The 16648-nt window shown below is 36.0% G+C and overlaps 1 protein-coding gene and 2 long non-coding RNA genes across 4 annotated transcripts in view; 2 read left to right on the forward strand and 1 right to left on the reverse strand.

Moving 5' to 3' along the window:
* The first annotated feature begins 337 nt into the window (after positions 1–337).
* LOC111506175 (glycoprotein-N-acetylgalactosamine 3-beta-galactosyltransferase 1) overlaps positions 338–16648 on the forward strand; it is a 28125-nt gene continuing 11814 nt past the window's right edge. Inside the window, exons 1-3 of the mRNA XM_023161178.2 lie at positions 338–425; positions 15156–15492; positions 15950–16088. Of these exons, the coding sequence (XP_023016946.2) occupies positions 381–425; positions 15156–15492; positions 15950–16088 (521 nt within the window). The 5' untranslated portion in view covers positions 338–380. The remainder of the gene's footprint in view (positions 426–15155; positions 15493–15949; positions 16089–16648) is intronic.
* LOC111506176 (uncharacterized) lies at positions 3782–6657 on the forward strand. 2 transcript variants are annotated; one of them, XR_002722231.2, is made up of 4 exons: positions 3788–5174; positions 5284–5585; positions 5742–5855; positions 6094–6657. It is a non-coding gene; the product is annotated as an uncharacterized lncRNA (long non-coding RNA). The 2 variants fall into 2 exon arrangements; XR_012466767.1 differs by having other exon boundaries at positions 3782–5174; positions 5284–5855.
* LOC141484735 (uncharacterized) lies at positions 11908–12509 on the reverse strand. The gene is made up of 2 exons (XR_012466768.1): positions 12411–12509; positions 11908–12345 (listed from the first exon to the last, which is right to left on the reverse strand). It is a non-coding gene; the product is annotated as an uncharacterized lncRNA (long non-coding RNA).

Below are 16648 nucleotides of genomic sequence, written 5' to 3' on the forward strand. Positions count from 1 at the left end.
AGAACACGAGGCTGATGACCAACGTAGTGGATGCCGCTGACAAAAAAATCCATCTGTCAAAAAAAGTCAGAATTTGTGCGAGCTAAGGATAAAGATCTCACATTTCAACGTGCCATTCCATCAATTCATATACAAAATGAAGGTTTTGATTTGAATGATTTTAATCATGCAAATAACAATTTTATTTTAAAACTATTGTTTTACCATCACTTCATTTTATGGGAGTTAACTCATCTCACCCAGTACATTACTTTGGAAATGCTCAGTATTTAAACTATTCGACAATATTTGAAAAGTGATAATGTCTATACCTAAGTGAATACTTGGCAAAATATTTCAGTTGGCCTACTATCGAGGAATGAACCAATGTCTTTTTTGTAATGGTGAATAATGGTATCACAAAACGTTCATATGCAAAACTCAAGGTACGATAAGAATGTTTCAATAGTTTCCGTATTACTTTTTTCACATAATTTTTCAATTTGTCAATCCAATCTATGTTATTTCTGAATGTATTACTGCGGTACAATATATGACTAGTCACTAGCAATTCGGATTCAGTTTGACATTCAGAAAATCAAAGCTCGAGTAAGATGTACTTATTTGAACATATGCAGAAAACTTGAGACTAAAAATGCGAGAAATTACAAAATAGCTATTTATGATATGAGTGTTAAACGTAAGGTTCGTGAAATTGCTCAACTCGCTATGCTCGTTTCGCAAACTTTTTCACTCACAAAATAAAACTTACTTTCAACACAAATATCATACAAAATTTTTTGTACAATTGTCCTGTTTTCATAATGAAATAAATGAATTCAACATTTCTATAAAAACACATTTTGACATCTCTTGTCAGTTAACTATTTTAATGTTGTCGCATTTGCCGTAAAGTGGCCGTGTCAGGTGACGCCGAAGAACTTGGTTACCAACAGACAGTATTGTTAACAGCTCTCGCGTTTTATTTAAAGTCACATTTGAAGTTCTTGCTGATGATTAATGTCTTGCATAATGAGGAACAATAGTGAGTAATTGTGTGTTCCTGACGATATTAAAGAGGATGCAAAAGGAGCCAAAAAGTCGGCTCGGCAGTACGACATCGCAAATTCTAATTTTCTTAGCTGGTGTAGTCTTGAGAAAGCCGAAGGAAATTTCAGCGAAACCATATTCTTAGCCTATCTAGAAGAGAAATCAAAAATATGGAACTCGTCAACTTTGTGGAGCAGGTTTGCGATGATAAAGTCGAGTGCGCTAGTTAATGGAATGGAAGTTATAGGCCCAAAAAATTAAAAACTCTTACATTTGAACAAGTCCAGAGGTTTAAAATGAGGCACCAAATGAAAAATATTTCATGATAAACGTTACCACTATTTTCGGAATATATAGAACCTGCCGGCGCCCTTCTGTTATCAATCATCATTTTTTTTTCCTGAAATACTCACATCATAAATGCAGTTCCAACACAGTTCATATAAACACGTTTGGGAAAATGCCTCAGACCATTGCTGAGTTTCTGAACCTCCTGGAACCAAAGGAACATACAGGTCACTGTATGCTGATTCTGCTGCTTTGCTAGCAGAATCAGGAGCAAATATAACGGATGTTAAGAAGCACCGAGGATGGAAGTTTACAACTGAGGGTTACATCGATTAATCTATATCCTATAAAGAGGCTATTGCTAAAAGAATAATCCCAACAGCTAACTCCCGCATTACAGCATCATCCTCTTTACTTCAAGAATTAAATGTTAATGCCCATGAAATTGTCAACTTAGATAGTTCAAATATTACAAGGCTCTTCACCATCGCGAGGTATTAATAACAGCAGTTGTTCTAATTGTACTGTTCAAATTATTGTTGATGAATGATAATAATAATGTAGTTAATGAATATAATACATTTGTAACAGAATTCAATTGTATCAATATCTATTGTTAATAATAAAAAAATATTGTTAAAAATAATGAAACATTATTTTTATTTTTTAAATAAAGTTTGTGAAGATCAAATAGTAGGGTACAGTTTATGAAAAAGAATGGCTTTTATTCATCTTCTAAAAAAGAAACGAATGACAAGAAATCGATATAGAACTGAAGAAGCACCCAAAGAGCCAGAAAGAAAGGAATGACAATCACAAAGGAAGCCTTGAAATGAGGATCGGAAGTTGGAAAAAGGAAACCAATGGTAGATATATTTTCGTTTTCGAACTGCTGTTGCCATTGCTCAAGAGATGGCAGTAGTGCAACATCTAGATTTTCAATGTCAAAACTAAGTTCAGCACAGACTTTTGAGGACTGGTGGCTGAAGTACTATATAAAAAGATACGTTGTTGAAAAATATAGTAGATGAGTTAAAACAACGATAATAATAAAAAAAACAACAATGAAAATTAATTGGCGTTCCGTGGCGACTTCGTTGATTCCAGTGGCGCATTTGCTTTTTCAGCTGCAGGAAAACCCGGAAAAACCTGCAGCACCACATCATCTGAAGATCTTGATCTAACAATGTCCTCTCTCTTATAAAACAAAATGTAGGGTGTCTCCAGAGGATCCAATAAATTCAATGCATCGCCAGAACACTTCGTGACACGACTATCGTCGAACTTAAACCAGTCCGTTTCGTCTTTGAACAAGGCGTAATAATGACCAAATTCAACGCCAGAACGTCAGTGAACAATGACTGCATGAATATTAAAATATGAGTCATGTTTGAAGATTATCAGTGTTATTATTAGATTGACTGGTGTCTCAGCTATACTTGTTTCCTTATAACAGTCAGTTAGGTTAGCGCATGTTTGGCAATACAGTCGATCATCACCTGTTGAAAATTCCATTATCAGATGATTTAACAATAAGCTTTGCACGGACTGGTTATTAGTCATATCAGGAAAAGCTAGATGAAGTTCCAGAAATTCACATAAGTTTTCGCTACTTCTTGAACATTTACTACAAAGTAAACAAGTGAGGATTTTTCCAGCAAAAGATTTACAAACACAAGACGAGACGGGCTGTACGGAATCATTCAATCCAGAGCGGTCAAGAGTATTGATTTTGCTATTGTTTTGGTCACGAAAAGTATTCAACAAGAATCCCAAGAATTCGGAACAATCATCTTGTTGTCCTAACGAGTATCTAGTGGACTTCAACTGCAGCTGCATGAACAGGTGTTTGAGTTTGATGAATAAGTAGGAAACATTCCCGTTCTCGTTTCGTAGAGGGTTTCGTAGAGAAATCAATTCGGCTCTTGCTTCATGAAGCTCTTCCACTGAAAGGGAACCAGATCTACGAGGACTGCAACTTATATTTGGTGGGCAAGAATGACCTGAGTCCACTGACCGTACTGAAAAAGTAGAAGGTGGATCAATCACTTGTGAATTAACCTTGATAGGAGACTGATGAACGTGAACGTGAAAGTGGTTCTCAAAACTTCTTGTATACTTCAACAAATGTTAAAGACAAGATACGAGAGATGAGAATAGTCAAGGATATATGGAATGTGCTGTTGGGATTGTGACAAAAGTATATTAGTCAAACTATAGAGGCTATTATTCATATTCGTTTCAAAAAACACTAAATACATATCCGATTTCGAAGATCAGAAAAGTATTGTGTAGGTCGGGACCAGAAAAATCGAGTTAACAGCTCAACGTGCTCTGAACACCAGTCTTTTGGATACTCTCGAAGGTCTGAAGATAGCAAAATGTGGCATGAGAACTATGAACAGTTACAAAGGTACTGTTTTAAGCCTCCTATTGTTTTATATGTGGTAGCGCCCGTACACGAGCCACATTTTGCGATCGGATCGACCACACAATTGCAGTCGCGTTTCAGCGAACTCGCGCCGCCCATAAGAAATACTGTACTACACGTACACGGGCGTTCACAAAAGTCAAAACGGACGTCTGCAGTCAACTTGCTGCTGATCTCCGCCGAGATGTCATCGCGGCATTCGCCGTACACTAACCACAAACTTGCAGTCGTACCCAACCGCGTACACCGTGGTGTACTTTTTCTCGTATTGGTCTCACAGCATTCAATTTTTGATGTCAGTTGCCTCAACTGCAAGTGCGGTTTATATGACCGCAAGTCGACCACAAAAATGTGGTTGGCTCAACCGCGAAGTGCAGTCAACGTGACCACAATGTTGTGGTTGCCTCGACTGCAAATATGTGGTCCGTGTACGGCCGGACTAAGATATGAATAGGGGACGTTTAGAGTTAGGAATTAGCCTACTTCATCTCCTGAAAACGACAACCTGATTGGTGAAAGGCGCATTGAGAAGAGAGTTGCAGTTCTGGTGTTTGAGAGCAGTGCTTGTTTAAATGTTGATGAAGTGTGATTGAAGTATTTTGTGAACTAAAATGTTGTTCCTCTTCTGAGAATAGTAACAAATAAAGGAAGTGTATTTCACATAACAAGTGTACTGTCATGTGTACTATTGAACGTTATATATGAAAAAATCATGTTTCCATCCTACCTTGAGTATATAGGCAAAAATAGTTATTTAACTAATATTTCAATATATAACATTGATAACGCTCTAACGTCAGATCAATCACTATTTATGAAAGATATTGTAGTATAAATATTACATAATATTCATTCACGATGCCTTCTTGCATCAAGAATAGATTTCCTGTTGTCAACTGCATCGACTGCAATGGTCTTTCTGTATAAAAACAAAATATATTTATGTTTCTTTGTTTGATATGCCATATTGAATGCCTCCGAAATTGTAAAATCCAGGGAACAATGTCATTTATTCTGTCAGTAGTGCTGACGTTGAGGTGTTTAAAATAGTGTTTCGTTTTTCCCCGTGGGTTGACTAATGATTGACTACACTGAAAAATAATGAAACTCTATTTCATTTCACTTTAGATACAACAAATACTTTAACTAAAGTTACGTATACACTCAGCCACTTTCGCTACTACTCGCGCTACCCACAGTCCTGCTCTAAATACTTCTGTGGAAGCGTCGACGCGAGCGTATGTTTACATTCAGCCTTTACTTCTCTACTGACAGCAAGCAATGGCGGTCAAAGAAGTTACTGCGGCGACAGCTCTATGTTTGATGATTATGTACGATTATTTGAGTGTTTTGAAGAGAATCCAAAAAAAAAAATACCGCGCATAAGGAGATGGTGGATATTATCAATTCATCGTTATAGAACGACGTAAGTAGTACAAATTTTTCTAAACTTTTGTACAATGTTATTTTATAAAAATACTTTAGAATTTATATTAGTAAGTTGATGTTTGTGAATAATGACTTTTTTGTTACAGAAGCATTATGTATAATTTTTTCGAAGAGTTGACTTGTGAGGATTCTGCAGAGTTTTATAACTTTTGCAGAATGTCACCTAGAGATTTCCAATTTTTGCTTAATAAAACCAAAGAAAAACCAAACTAGAATACGATTACCTATACCATCTAAAATACGTTTGGCAATAACTTCAAGATTTTTAGCAACCGGAGATAGTTATCGAAGTCTCCACTACTCATTCAAGGTTTCCGCACCAGCTATTTCAAAAATCGTTTCTGAAGTATACAAGGCTATCAACTCTGTTCATGTGAATCAAATTAAGGTAATAAAAATAGGGATCTAATTAAAAAATATGTTTTATTCAATGTCTAATTTAGAATACACCAATGATCATTAGACAAAAAAACAACATAATACAAATTTTTACTTTGGGAAGCGTCCCAGAATGCATTTTTTATGATATCCATTTCGTTCACAGGCATATATTTGTTACCGGAACAGAAGTATCTGCTACCAATGGTTGCATATATTTAAAGTGAGGTTCTGGAGATTGCGTAATGACAGATGAGTAGGCACTTGATGGCCGTTCTGAGTAGGTATTGTGTGTATGTTGAGACTTGCTTTTTTATTAGTTTTCATTTGTTTGTTTTGTGGTCGTGACGAGACTGATTGTGATGGTGATGACTGTGGAATTACGACAGCCTGTTGAAACTGAATTGGCATTGGTGATCGGGATCGTATGTCTTGTCTGTGTAAAGTCTGAAAAAAATATTTTATTGATGTTTTGTTCATTTATTTTATTTATGTTTGTGATATTTTCTTTGTTTCAGTTACCACAGACACTAGAGGAGTGGTAACGAATAGAACAGGGATTTAAAAATAAGTTTCCACGATGCGTTGGATCTCTAGATGGGAAACACATTGTAATTATTTGCCCAAAACACAGTGGTTCAACATATTATAACTTTAAGGGTACACATAGCATTGTACTAATGGCTTTAGTTGATAGTGATTACCGCTTTATTTTTTCTGATATCGGCGGCCAGGGACGCATTAGTGATGATGGAATTTTTCAAAATTCTTTACTTTTGAAAAAAATTGACACAAATACTATCAATTTGCCAGCAGATGCTCCATTACCCGGAAGAGAAACAGATGTTCCTTATGTATTTCTTGGTGACGGAGCCTTTGCTTCACATAAATATATAATGAAACCTTTTCCAGGTGAATCATAATATTGGTACAATGGAACGTTCTTTCAATTACAAACTTTCAAGTTCTCGTGTCATCGTTGAAAATGTCTCTGGTGTTTTAAGTACTGTTCTTTGAATTTTTAAAAAACCAATCAAAATTTACATCGAAAATGTCCCAGTAGATGGGAGAGTGTGTTTGAAAGAGCCGATGTGATTTTCTACCACTTACCAAAATCTTACCATAATTTGATTTGAATGTTTGTATAGCAACCTGAATAGCTGTCATCCACAAACATTTAACAGTTCTGTAAAAACGAATGGCCTCGGTACACCGCATCAAAGATTTTAGGACCAAAAAGTATTTTTTTTGAGTTCACTCAATTTGTTTTACGAAGAAAAGTACAGCCTGACTTGATAAAATTGATAGGTTGTATTGTTAGGCATATATTTAGCATTATTTTACGATAATATTGATGTCATAATGTTTCGAAAGAGCCACTTGTGGAGGCTTTGAAAGAGTTGGCTCCAGGATGCAGCACTGTTTCAGCTCCTCCTAAATTCATCGCTGAAAAAGGGTAAAAACAAATTGGACAAGTTACTTCTGCTGATATTTCCACCTCATTCTCATTGCAGCCTTAGACTCCAACCTCTGGATATCGCGGTTTACGGGCCTTTCAAAACAAGTTATTGAATAGTTATGAACGAGTAGATTGTGATTTAAGACCAATAAATAACTGATTTTCACAGAAATGAGCAATTTTACAGATTGATAAGATTTATATAACAGATAAATAGGTTATTATTACGTGATTTTATTTGCTGAACGACTGTTTTTTTGTAAAGAGAAATCCGGCTCTATCATAGCACATGTTGCTTTGAAAGAGCTGATTTCTATTTTTTCTTCAAGTTGTCATATTTCTAATTTATGTCATGGTATCTCATTTTATTTCGATTGGATAAGCATGACTATTGAACTAATTATTTAAAAAAAGCAATTTTATTCAATAACTATCACCTGACGTTAACTTGTGGATGGCTCTTGGAGACAAATACAAACCAACCCAGAGACTTGCCGCATCAGGTATTGGCATTAGGCCAATACCTGATGCGGCAAGACGCTCGTCAAGAATTATTTGTGAAATTCGAACAGAATTTGTTCATTATTTTCATAATTTAAATATAGTAAAAAATATTCAATGAATAATATATAAATGAACTTACCATGTCTTCCGTGTTTATGGCCTCCTCAACGTCATAAATAGCAAAAAGCTCTCCATAAATTCGAAAGCAAACCATATTGGCTGGAACACATCATCGACACCTGCCGTAGAATAAATGGAAGCTTTTTTCTTCTTTGATAAAGGTCGAAACGTGGCCATAAGGGATATCTTTTTTGACTTCAAATCATCTATTGGAGTATTCGCCAAGCTATTGCTAATGCGATTCCATGCATCGTGTACTTCATGTTTCAACTTGTGATTTTTATTCACTGGATCCCATTTCACGCGCTCAACTGCGTAAAGTTCCAAAAATTTCATTATTTTCTCATTGTTTCACTAAGGTGGCGGCGGAGAAGCTGGCATTTCACAAAAATCACAACAGGTTACCGAATGTAAACAAACGCTGTTGCATCCACAATTGAACGAGCAAGACGACTGAATATAAACACTCACTCCTATTCGCGCTGCCAGTCCTTTGACTTCCGTCAGAAAAACCGACAATCGAGAAAGCACTGGGCAATGGTACCGTATATAAGTAAACAGAAGTAAATTCACTCCCGGTCGGTATCTTTGATGTTTCGGGTCGAGATTTTATATTTTGCTGGCATCTAGTGGGGCAGGAGGGTGTAGGCTAAGAGCTGTTGTGCACCTCTGCACGAGGTTCGATCAAAAAATATGTGACCATGATCTGACTTCATCATTGCTACGCCAAGCTCCCAATAAATGTCTCATATTCGTTTTGAAATAAAATATCAAACACTTCATCCATTTTTTCAATGAATGTAGCCGTTCCTATTGCTGCTTATGGTATTTGATTGAAACTGGCATACGTATTCATCGCTGTAGCTACCAAATGATTGAAAACTTGAGTGGCTAATTTATACTTCATCCTTTGAAAGTTAGTTGGAAATAAATGAGAATCAGTAAGTTTGGGTGCTAGTCTATATTGCTTTTCCTTATCCAAGTTGTAAAGTTGTTCAAGATGACTTTTGTTAATTGTATATTCATTAAATTTCAAAAAGTCATAAAAAAATGGTTTCTGCTACATTTCAGCAAATGAGGAGTATCAAAAAAGTAAAATATTTTTTTCTCATCAACAAAGAAATATGGCTACTCTACAGTCACTTCGAGATCTTTTCTGGCAAGTTTATAAAAATTAGAACCTGAATCTGAAATGATACCCCTAATTCCCAATCCAATTTTTGATAATTGCCTAACAGTTTCAATCACGATACTTTTTATATCCAGTATTGATGGTATAGGTAAAAAAGATGCAACAGGCTGTTTCCAGTTCGAATTTATACCTTTTGGCATGACTACCAAGGCATATTCTGCTATAGAAACCATTTTCTTGTCAAATAATTCCTTAAAGCCAACTATTCGAACCTTTCCTATATTGTAGAATAAGTGTGACTTCATGCTCATTTCATCGAAAAAAAATATTGCAATCCTTATCTTGATTACTGAAGTAATTGATTTTTAATCACTCCACTATATATGGTCTATAACAATTTATTTTATGATTTTTGTTATATGTTCATTATTTCATTCTAACATAATGAATAATAGAAAAACATACCTTTTTTCATCAATTAGAAATCGAAAAAAATAAATGCCGACATCATCCTGCAAATCACAGCAACCCACAGCTCTACACTTGCTCATTTTGAAATTAGACACAAATTTTTCACAAATACAAAGCCACCACTTACAACGACTCACTTTGTAATAATATTCCATGCCTTAATTTGGCTCGCCTAATAAACGCCACAGATTCAGTCAGTTGCGCTGTAGTTCGGCCGCGCATAAAATTCGAGGTGGGGAATCTTGACCCAAATATGGCGGAGAGCATGAACCAGCATGAACAGTGGCAGCGCGATGGACCCGTTTACATTCTCACTGCCCATTTCACTTCACACTTTCCTTTCCAATTGGGCTGAGTGTAAACCTGGTATAAAACTTCAACTATTCCTCGGAATTCCATCGAAGTCAGTAGCATTATTCTCGCTACACCTACAATGACAGCGAACGTTGAATATTCGCGCGCTCTTAAACTGGAGCCACACTAGCGGCTAACGTCAATGCCCATTATCGCGGTTATTATCAGCTATAATATCCCAAGGACATTGATAACTAACGAAATAATTTTATCACAGTTTTCGAAAGCACGTTATTTGGTAACATCCCGACGCCGAAGGCGGAGGGATGTTACCTAAAATAACGTGCTTGAGGAAGTTGTGATAAAATTATGAGTTATGAGTTCGAGGGATATTCGGTGAGAAAATTTTTTGCAATTCGAACAAAATTATTTATTGAACACACAGTTATTAAAAGAACAATTCGTATAATGATATTCCGTTGATCTTGCTGTATTTGCCTCGGTTACTGCTTTGAACACCAAAGGGAGGAAGTGACATTTTCGAAATAAATTGAATTACTGAAATGTCAAACAACTTTATTGTGTTGGTTGCTTAGCAATGTCATGACATAAGTGATAACTAGTTATCAGTGTAATTATGGTTTCATTGGTTATTTCGACACACATGACTAGAAATAGACAAATTTGATAGGATAATTTTTTTGGCAAAAAATTTTCGCGGTAATTTTTAACGCGCTAAAGTGGTTGGCTACACTTAATACGGTCAACGTGGCGATAAAAACGGCGTTAATTTTACTTGGAAGATGGAGGTTGACAGAGCTCTGTAGTTTATGAGCGTACATTTTTATTATTTGAATTTATTGAATCATTACCGAATGAAGAAAAAAAGGAAACAAAGAAAAAGCAGATGGTGGATGATACAAATGCACAGGAATCGTGCACTGTAAGTCTTTCTATGTTTATAAGCTTAAAGTTTTAAATATTAGAATGACCAGTATTACCATCTTAAACTGTCTATTTTATGCTGTTATGTTGTTTTTATGTTGCTGCCAGTTAAATACAAACATACCATGGACAGGCAATAATATGTAAAGCATAAATATGTTTGTTTTTTTCTCCTGTCTATAATATAGTTTTGAAGTAATACAAATATTTCTTCATTTTTTTATATTTTGAAGGAACAGTATGGAGGAAATATTCTCCGAGCTACTAGCTGAACCAAGCAACCAGTTCGAGGGATTCCTTCGAATGTCAACAACTGATTTCGAATTAATTTTAAGCAGAGTTGGGTCTTTGATAGAAAAACAAAAAACTAAATTTCGTGTAACTATACCTGCCAAAATTCGACTAGAAGTTACTTTACGATATCTAGCTACAGGAGATAGCTATAGAAGCTTACATTATTTGTTCAAGATGTCTCACCAAGTGATTTCCAATATTGCAAGGGAATGTTGCAGTGCTCTCATATCTGTATTGAAAGTTACCTGATAATGAAAACGAATGGCTACAAAAGGAATCTGATTGTGTCACCGATGCACAGTAGGTCTGACTATTTTAATTATAAGCATTCGTTTAGTATTGTGTTGATGGCGTTAGTGGATCGTAATTTTTGTTTTGTGTTCTGCGATATAGGCAGCAAGGGTAGAATCAGTGACGGTGGTTTATTCAGAGTTTGTATTTTATTTGAAAAACTTCAGACAAATTCCTTACATTTACCATGACCTGAACCACTTTCTGATGGCGACGTAAATATGCCTTACGTTTTTGTTGCTGACATTGCACCCCAACATTATGAAACTTTTCCAGGAGACCACCCCCAAGGAAGTATGCAACGAAACTTCAATCGTAAACTTTCTTCTGTTCGTATTATTGTGGAAAACGCATTTGGTTTATGTCAGCACGGTTTCGAGTACTTAGAAAACCTATAGCTTCACAACTAAACGAAGCTCCAAGAGTCGTAATGGCATGTGCTTTATTACATAACTTTTTAAGAAAAAGTTCAAACTCGCGGTCAATTTACACCCCATCGGGCTACACTGACACAATCGTCAACGGAGGAATAACAAATCCTGGAACTTGGGGAAAAGACATTGGAGAAGGCGAAGGCGCTTTCAGGTAAATGAAGAGTATTGCCCGACGTTCAGCTTTAACAGCAATTCAGATTAGGAATAAATTCACAGAACATTTCAGGACCATGAATAATTTGTAAGGTGGCGACAACATAAAATGGGCACTTCCTCGTGCTCCCCCTAGGCGCAGATCAAGGTTTTCAAATATTTCGTTTTGATTAGCTGATTACTTTGGAAAATAAAACAACATACTCTGTATTTATGTCTTTCATTTATTTGTTCCTTTAAGTATTTTTTTAAATCTTTAATTATCTGTATTTCACCGGACTTTGTAATTAATATTTGTGAGGAACGGGTTGGCCGTGGTAATTCTAAGAAATTTTCTTGGAGATTTGAAATAAGAACTGATCTGGAGGTAGACTTTTTGTATCGTGAGGTGGAGGCGGCTGGTATGTTCGAGGATTTGGCGATGGTCTGAATGCTTGATGGTGTGGAGACAGAGATGTGGAGTGGCCTGGAGGCGACTGGTATGTTGAAGAATTTAGCAATGGGCTAAATTCTTGATGGTGTGGAGACAGAGATGTGGAGTGGCCTGGAGGCGACTGGTATGAAAGAGGATTTGGTGATGGGCTGATTCCTTGATGGTGTGGAGACAGGGTTGTAGAAAACTGAGGTACTGCAGACTGCTGCTCAAGTCGATCTGCCATACATCCACGAAATACTGAATTGTGAATATCATTGATTAATATATCACGCGTGTTTGGATTTCTTATTTTTTTAGTTTACTTGCGAGCAGTCTTCCGAACATTTCATATTCATCATCTTTCTTCAATTCAAAAGCTTTATCCATTTGACGTCGCGCTGCTTTGATTTCTTGAGGCAACTGTCTCTGGAGGAAACCAATTCATACAAGAGAAAGATTAGCCATTTGTTTAAGGTAAGTACTAAAAAACATACACTTTATGTGTGATATACAAACTACAGTTTAATTAAATGTTATGAATATTACAATAATAGTTTATAGAGTGTTTAAACTTGGAATGGAACAAAAAAGTAAAACTCAAAATTCAAATTCAAACCGAAAAATAACATTAGGGTAAGTGTATTCATCCCTCGAAAAAGATCGTGAATGGGATGTGGATGCCTTTGGGGCTGATGTTGGGTGTGCTTTTAGCTCCTCAATTTCGTTTTCTGCAAATAATGTGGCAAGCTTTATTTTCATTGTTGCTTGAGTCAATGGATTGAATTTTTTGAAGGTCGCAGCATAACTTAAAATCAAATGATCAATCCCATCAGGGCCCTGTTTGCTTCTTTTATTTGATAAAAAATCAATCACTTTGTCGACATCATCTGGGCAGTTTTCAGTTGATGAGTGACTATACGACTTCCTTTTTTTCTTTTTTTGTCGAGCTGGTAATAGTAAAGTCGCTGAAGAATGTTCGCTAGATGCATTTGTTTGTTGGGTATCGTCAGACATCAACAAATTTTCTGTTTCAGATAACCTGGTTTCTTCAGTTTCTGTTACATCTTCTGGTGGTATATTGCTACTATGCGAACGTCGTTTGAGGGTATAATCAAAAAAATTCATGTGGGTACTCCAATGCCCCTTATGGTACTTCTTGGCCTGACCTGTTTCACCCTTTTTGAACTTCTTGTATTTCATGTAGGAATCACGTAAATTTTTCCACTTTTATTTTGCTGTTTCAGCTGAAACAAAAATAAATTATTTAGATAACGTAATTAGAGACCTCTGAAGGGTTCAAAAATCAGTTTTCAATTTTTTTTTTAATCACATCGCCGTACAGCAAAACTAATTGAACATTTTTCTTTTTCTTTTCAGATATTTGGCGACAGACAGACAGACAGACTATCGCTTTTTCTTATCGAGTGGGACGATCAACTGTTTCCAAAATTGTGAGAAATGCCTGCCAAGAAATTTCGAAAACCCTACAGCCAATTTATTTGCCATCACCCACCAGACAGATGTGGATACAATCTGTTGAGGATTTTTTGGAACTTTGGGGCTTCCCAAACTGCCTTGGAAGCATAGACGGAAAGCATATTAAGTTGAAATGTCCTCGTCGTAGTGGCTCAGCCTATTTTTGTTACAAAAATTATTTCTCCATAGTTCTCCTTGCTATCGTTGACCCATATTACAAATTTATGGTAGTGGATATTGGCAATTATGGGCGTCACAGTGATAGCGCTATCTTTGAAAACTCAGCTTTCTACCAACAGTATATTGAAAATAAAACTATTTTACCCCAGAAACCACTTCCAGGAAGAGAGGACCCAGTACCGAATGTATTTGTAGGAGACGAAGGATTTGCACTGCAAACTTATTTGATGAGACCGTACCCAAAACTGGAGTTATTAATAACACAAGAAAGAAAAAATTTAATTCACAGCTCAGCCGAGCGCGTCGTGTAGTCGAAAATGCATTCGGCATATTGGCCATGAAGTGGCGAGTTTTCCTAAGAGCCATAGAAACTGATGCTCAAACTGCTGACTGGATTGTGAAAGCAGCATGCTGCTTGCACAATTATATCATTACAAAAAATAGGACCAAAGAATATACAGCCATGGAAACGGAAGAACAAGATGAACCAATACAAGCATTATCAAACACAAGACCGACAAACAGAAGATCAAATACTGCCGCCTTTGAAATACGAGAAAAATTTGCAGATTACTTCAGTACATAATGAACCATAACCTTATGTTGAATCTATAATAAAAATACACATATGTACTTACCCGTCATCCCTATCGTTTTTGCTATTTCGTTCCATGCTTCACTTTTTTTTAACATATTCTTATATTATGCATGTGTATGGTCATACAGGAACACATAACTTCTAACAGTTTCTATAAACAATTCAGTATCGCGCCAAAATCTGTAAATTTGTACAAGTGTATCGCTCGTCGTCGCGATCTAAACTAGATTGACCGCCATCAGTGTGACTATTATAATATACTTTTGTGTAATATAGAATTATCGCTTTCCCGCCGCGTTCCAGTATCGCATCCCGCCGCGACAGACCGCGTTCTGTGTGCCAAAGCCTTAAAATGTTACTGCCGTTGTCAAATTATCGCGTTAAGTCGTAGCTACACATACGGTTAACGTCCATTATTGCAATAATTATTGGCATTTCTCGTTAGTGTGGCCCTACATGGCTATGTGGCTATGTCTCAATTGGTTTATGGCTACTGATGGCTGCAGGCGTTATTTTCTTTCGGGCATGATTTACAACAATAGAATCTCTGATGTAAGTGAAAGGGCCCATCTTCCGAACTAGCAAGTACATTCCAGAGCTGCCAAACCGTAAGTTTGACAGCTCTGTCATACCTTAGGTTTGACAGCTCTGGAATGTACATGAATGTCATTGAACATCAGTTGAAGATTCAATCATACAAATAGTTGATTTACGTTATAAATCCACTACTTATCTTTCACTTCGAGAACTCAATTGACCGATATATAAAATTTATCAATCAATATTATTCCTCATTCGATACTAAATGTTGCAGTATCAGGCGCATTTTTGTCTGGTGACTGGAATGGCGATTGGCTTTACTCTAGCATATATTGTCCTAATTCCACCTACTGTCAGACATACTTACTCAAGAATCTTTGGAGAAGAATATCTAGAAGTCTCCGGACCAGTAGGAGAAGTTGGTGATCACAACAGAAATGATACTTTTCATAGAATGATGAATACTGAAATAGCAGACAATCTCTACAAAGAAGTTAAAATTTTGTGCATGGTAATGACTAGCCCCAACAATCATGAAAGCATAGCGGTTCACGTTAAAGCGAGCTGGGGAAAACGTTGTAATATTTTGTTGTTTATGAGCTCAAAAGCAGGTAATTTTGAATTTATCAGTCATTTTAATTCAATCTGAAACCACTTTCAGAAAGTTCAAGGATCATTATATTCGAATGCAAGTTAGTCATAGTTACAGAAACAGATATGTCACAAATTTTATAGCTTAAATGGTTGAAAAAATATCAGTACAAATACATTTCACAGTCAGAATTATATCGAAAGAGCCCCATTGACTCGTATTTTGAATTGCATTGAATTGTGTAGCAAACATTTTTTTTATTACTCAATTCCCTTTAGCTCCCACGACCGATTTTTGACCGTTATCGGTAATTGTAGCCATTTACTTTTCAACTCCTTTTCTAACGAGGATTTCAAAAATATAAACAATTTTGGAATCGGTCGTGACTGCTTAAGTTATTACCCCTCAAATTACAGTGTGAAACAATGTCGACGGTAAAATGTATATTCACATCTCAGGATTCATAACTTTTTTAGATAAAAACCTACCTGCGATTGGGCTATCAGTACGGGAAGGTAGAAAGTTCTCATGGTTGAAAACAAAGGAAGCATTGAAATATGTTTACAAAAACTATTACCATGAGGCTGATTGGTTTATAAAAGCAGATGATGACACGTAAGTCATTAAATAAGCTCTCAAATTGATTATGGTGAATGATTGTAACGACGGAGTTAACATATTTTGAAGCTGTTAATATTTAAATTCAATAATTTCGACACATTTCCTGGTCTTTCTATAGTTTTTTATATGCAAACTGATAAAACTGAACTACATTCATCGTATATTGATTCAGCAACTCTTCAAACTGGTTATGAGCGCTACTTCTTCAGAATGATACCATAGAGAAAAAATTAACAATCGAAACTTCCTTATTACGAGACCATTAAAGAGACTACCCCCCGTGCTTAGTTATATTCGACTTCTCTCTTGACCTCCTAAATGTTGAACCGAAATTTTAACTTTTCTAGACTGAATTCTAGGAAAATGTTAATATCAAGATTTAAGTCGAAATCTCAAGAAAGCATTCAAGATCAATAGAAAAGAATTGAAATAAAACAAAAATAGAGTATGCCTTCTCAATACGCTTGTTCTGATTTTCAATAATATATATACTTTGAGTATCAGCCTTGAATACATACAATAGCTCCATAAAACTCTGAGACGTTAGGACAAAA

Source organism: Leptinotarsa decemlineata, unplaced genomic scaffold, assembly GCF_025532065.1.
Source record: "Leptinotarsa decemlineata unplaced genomic scaffold, Ldec_3_MD MMD2_tig00026282_RagTag_RagTag, whole genome shotgun sequence".
Lineage (NCBI taxonomy): Eukaryota > Metazoa > Arthropoda > Insecta > Coleoptera > Chrysomelidae > Leptinotarsa > Leptinotarsa decemlineata.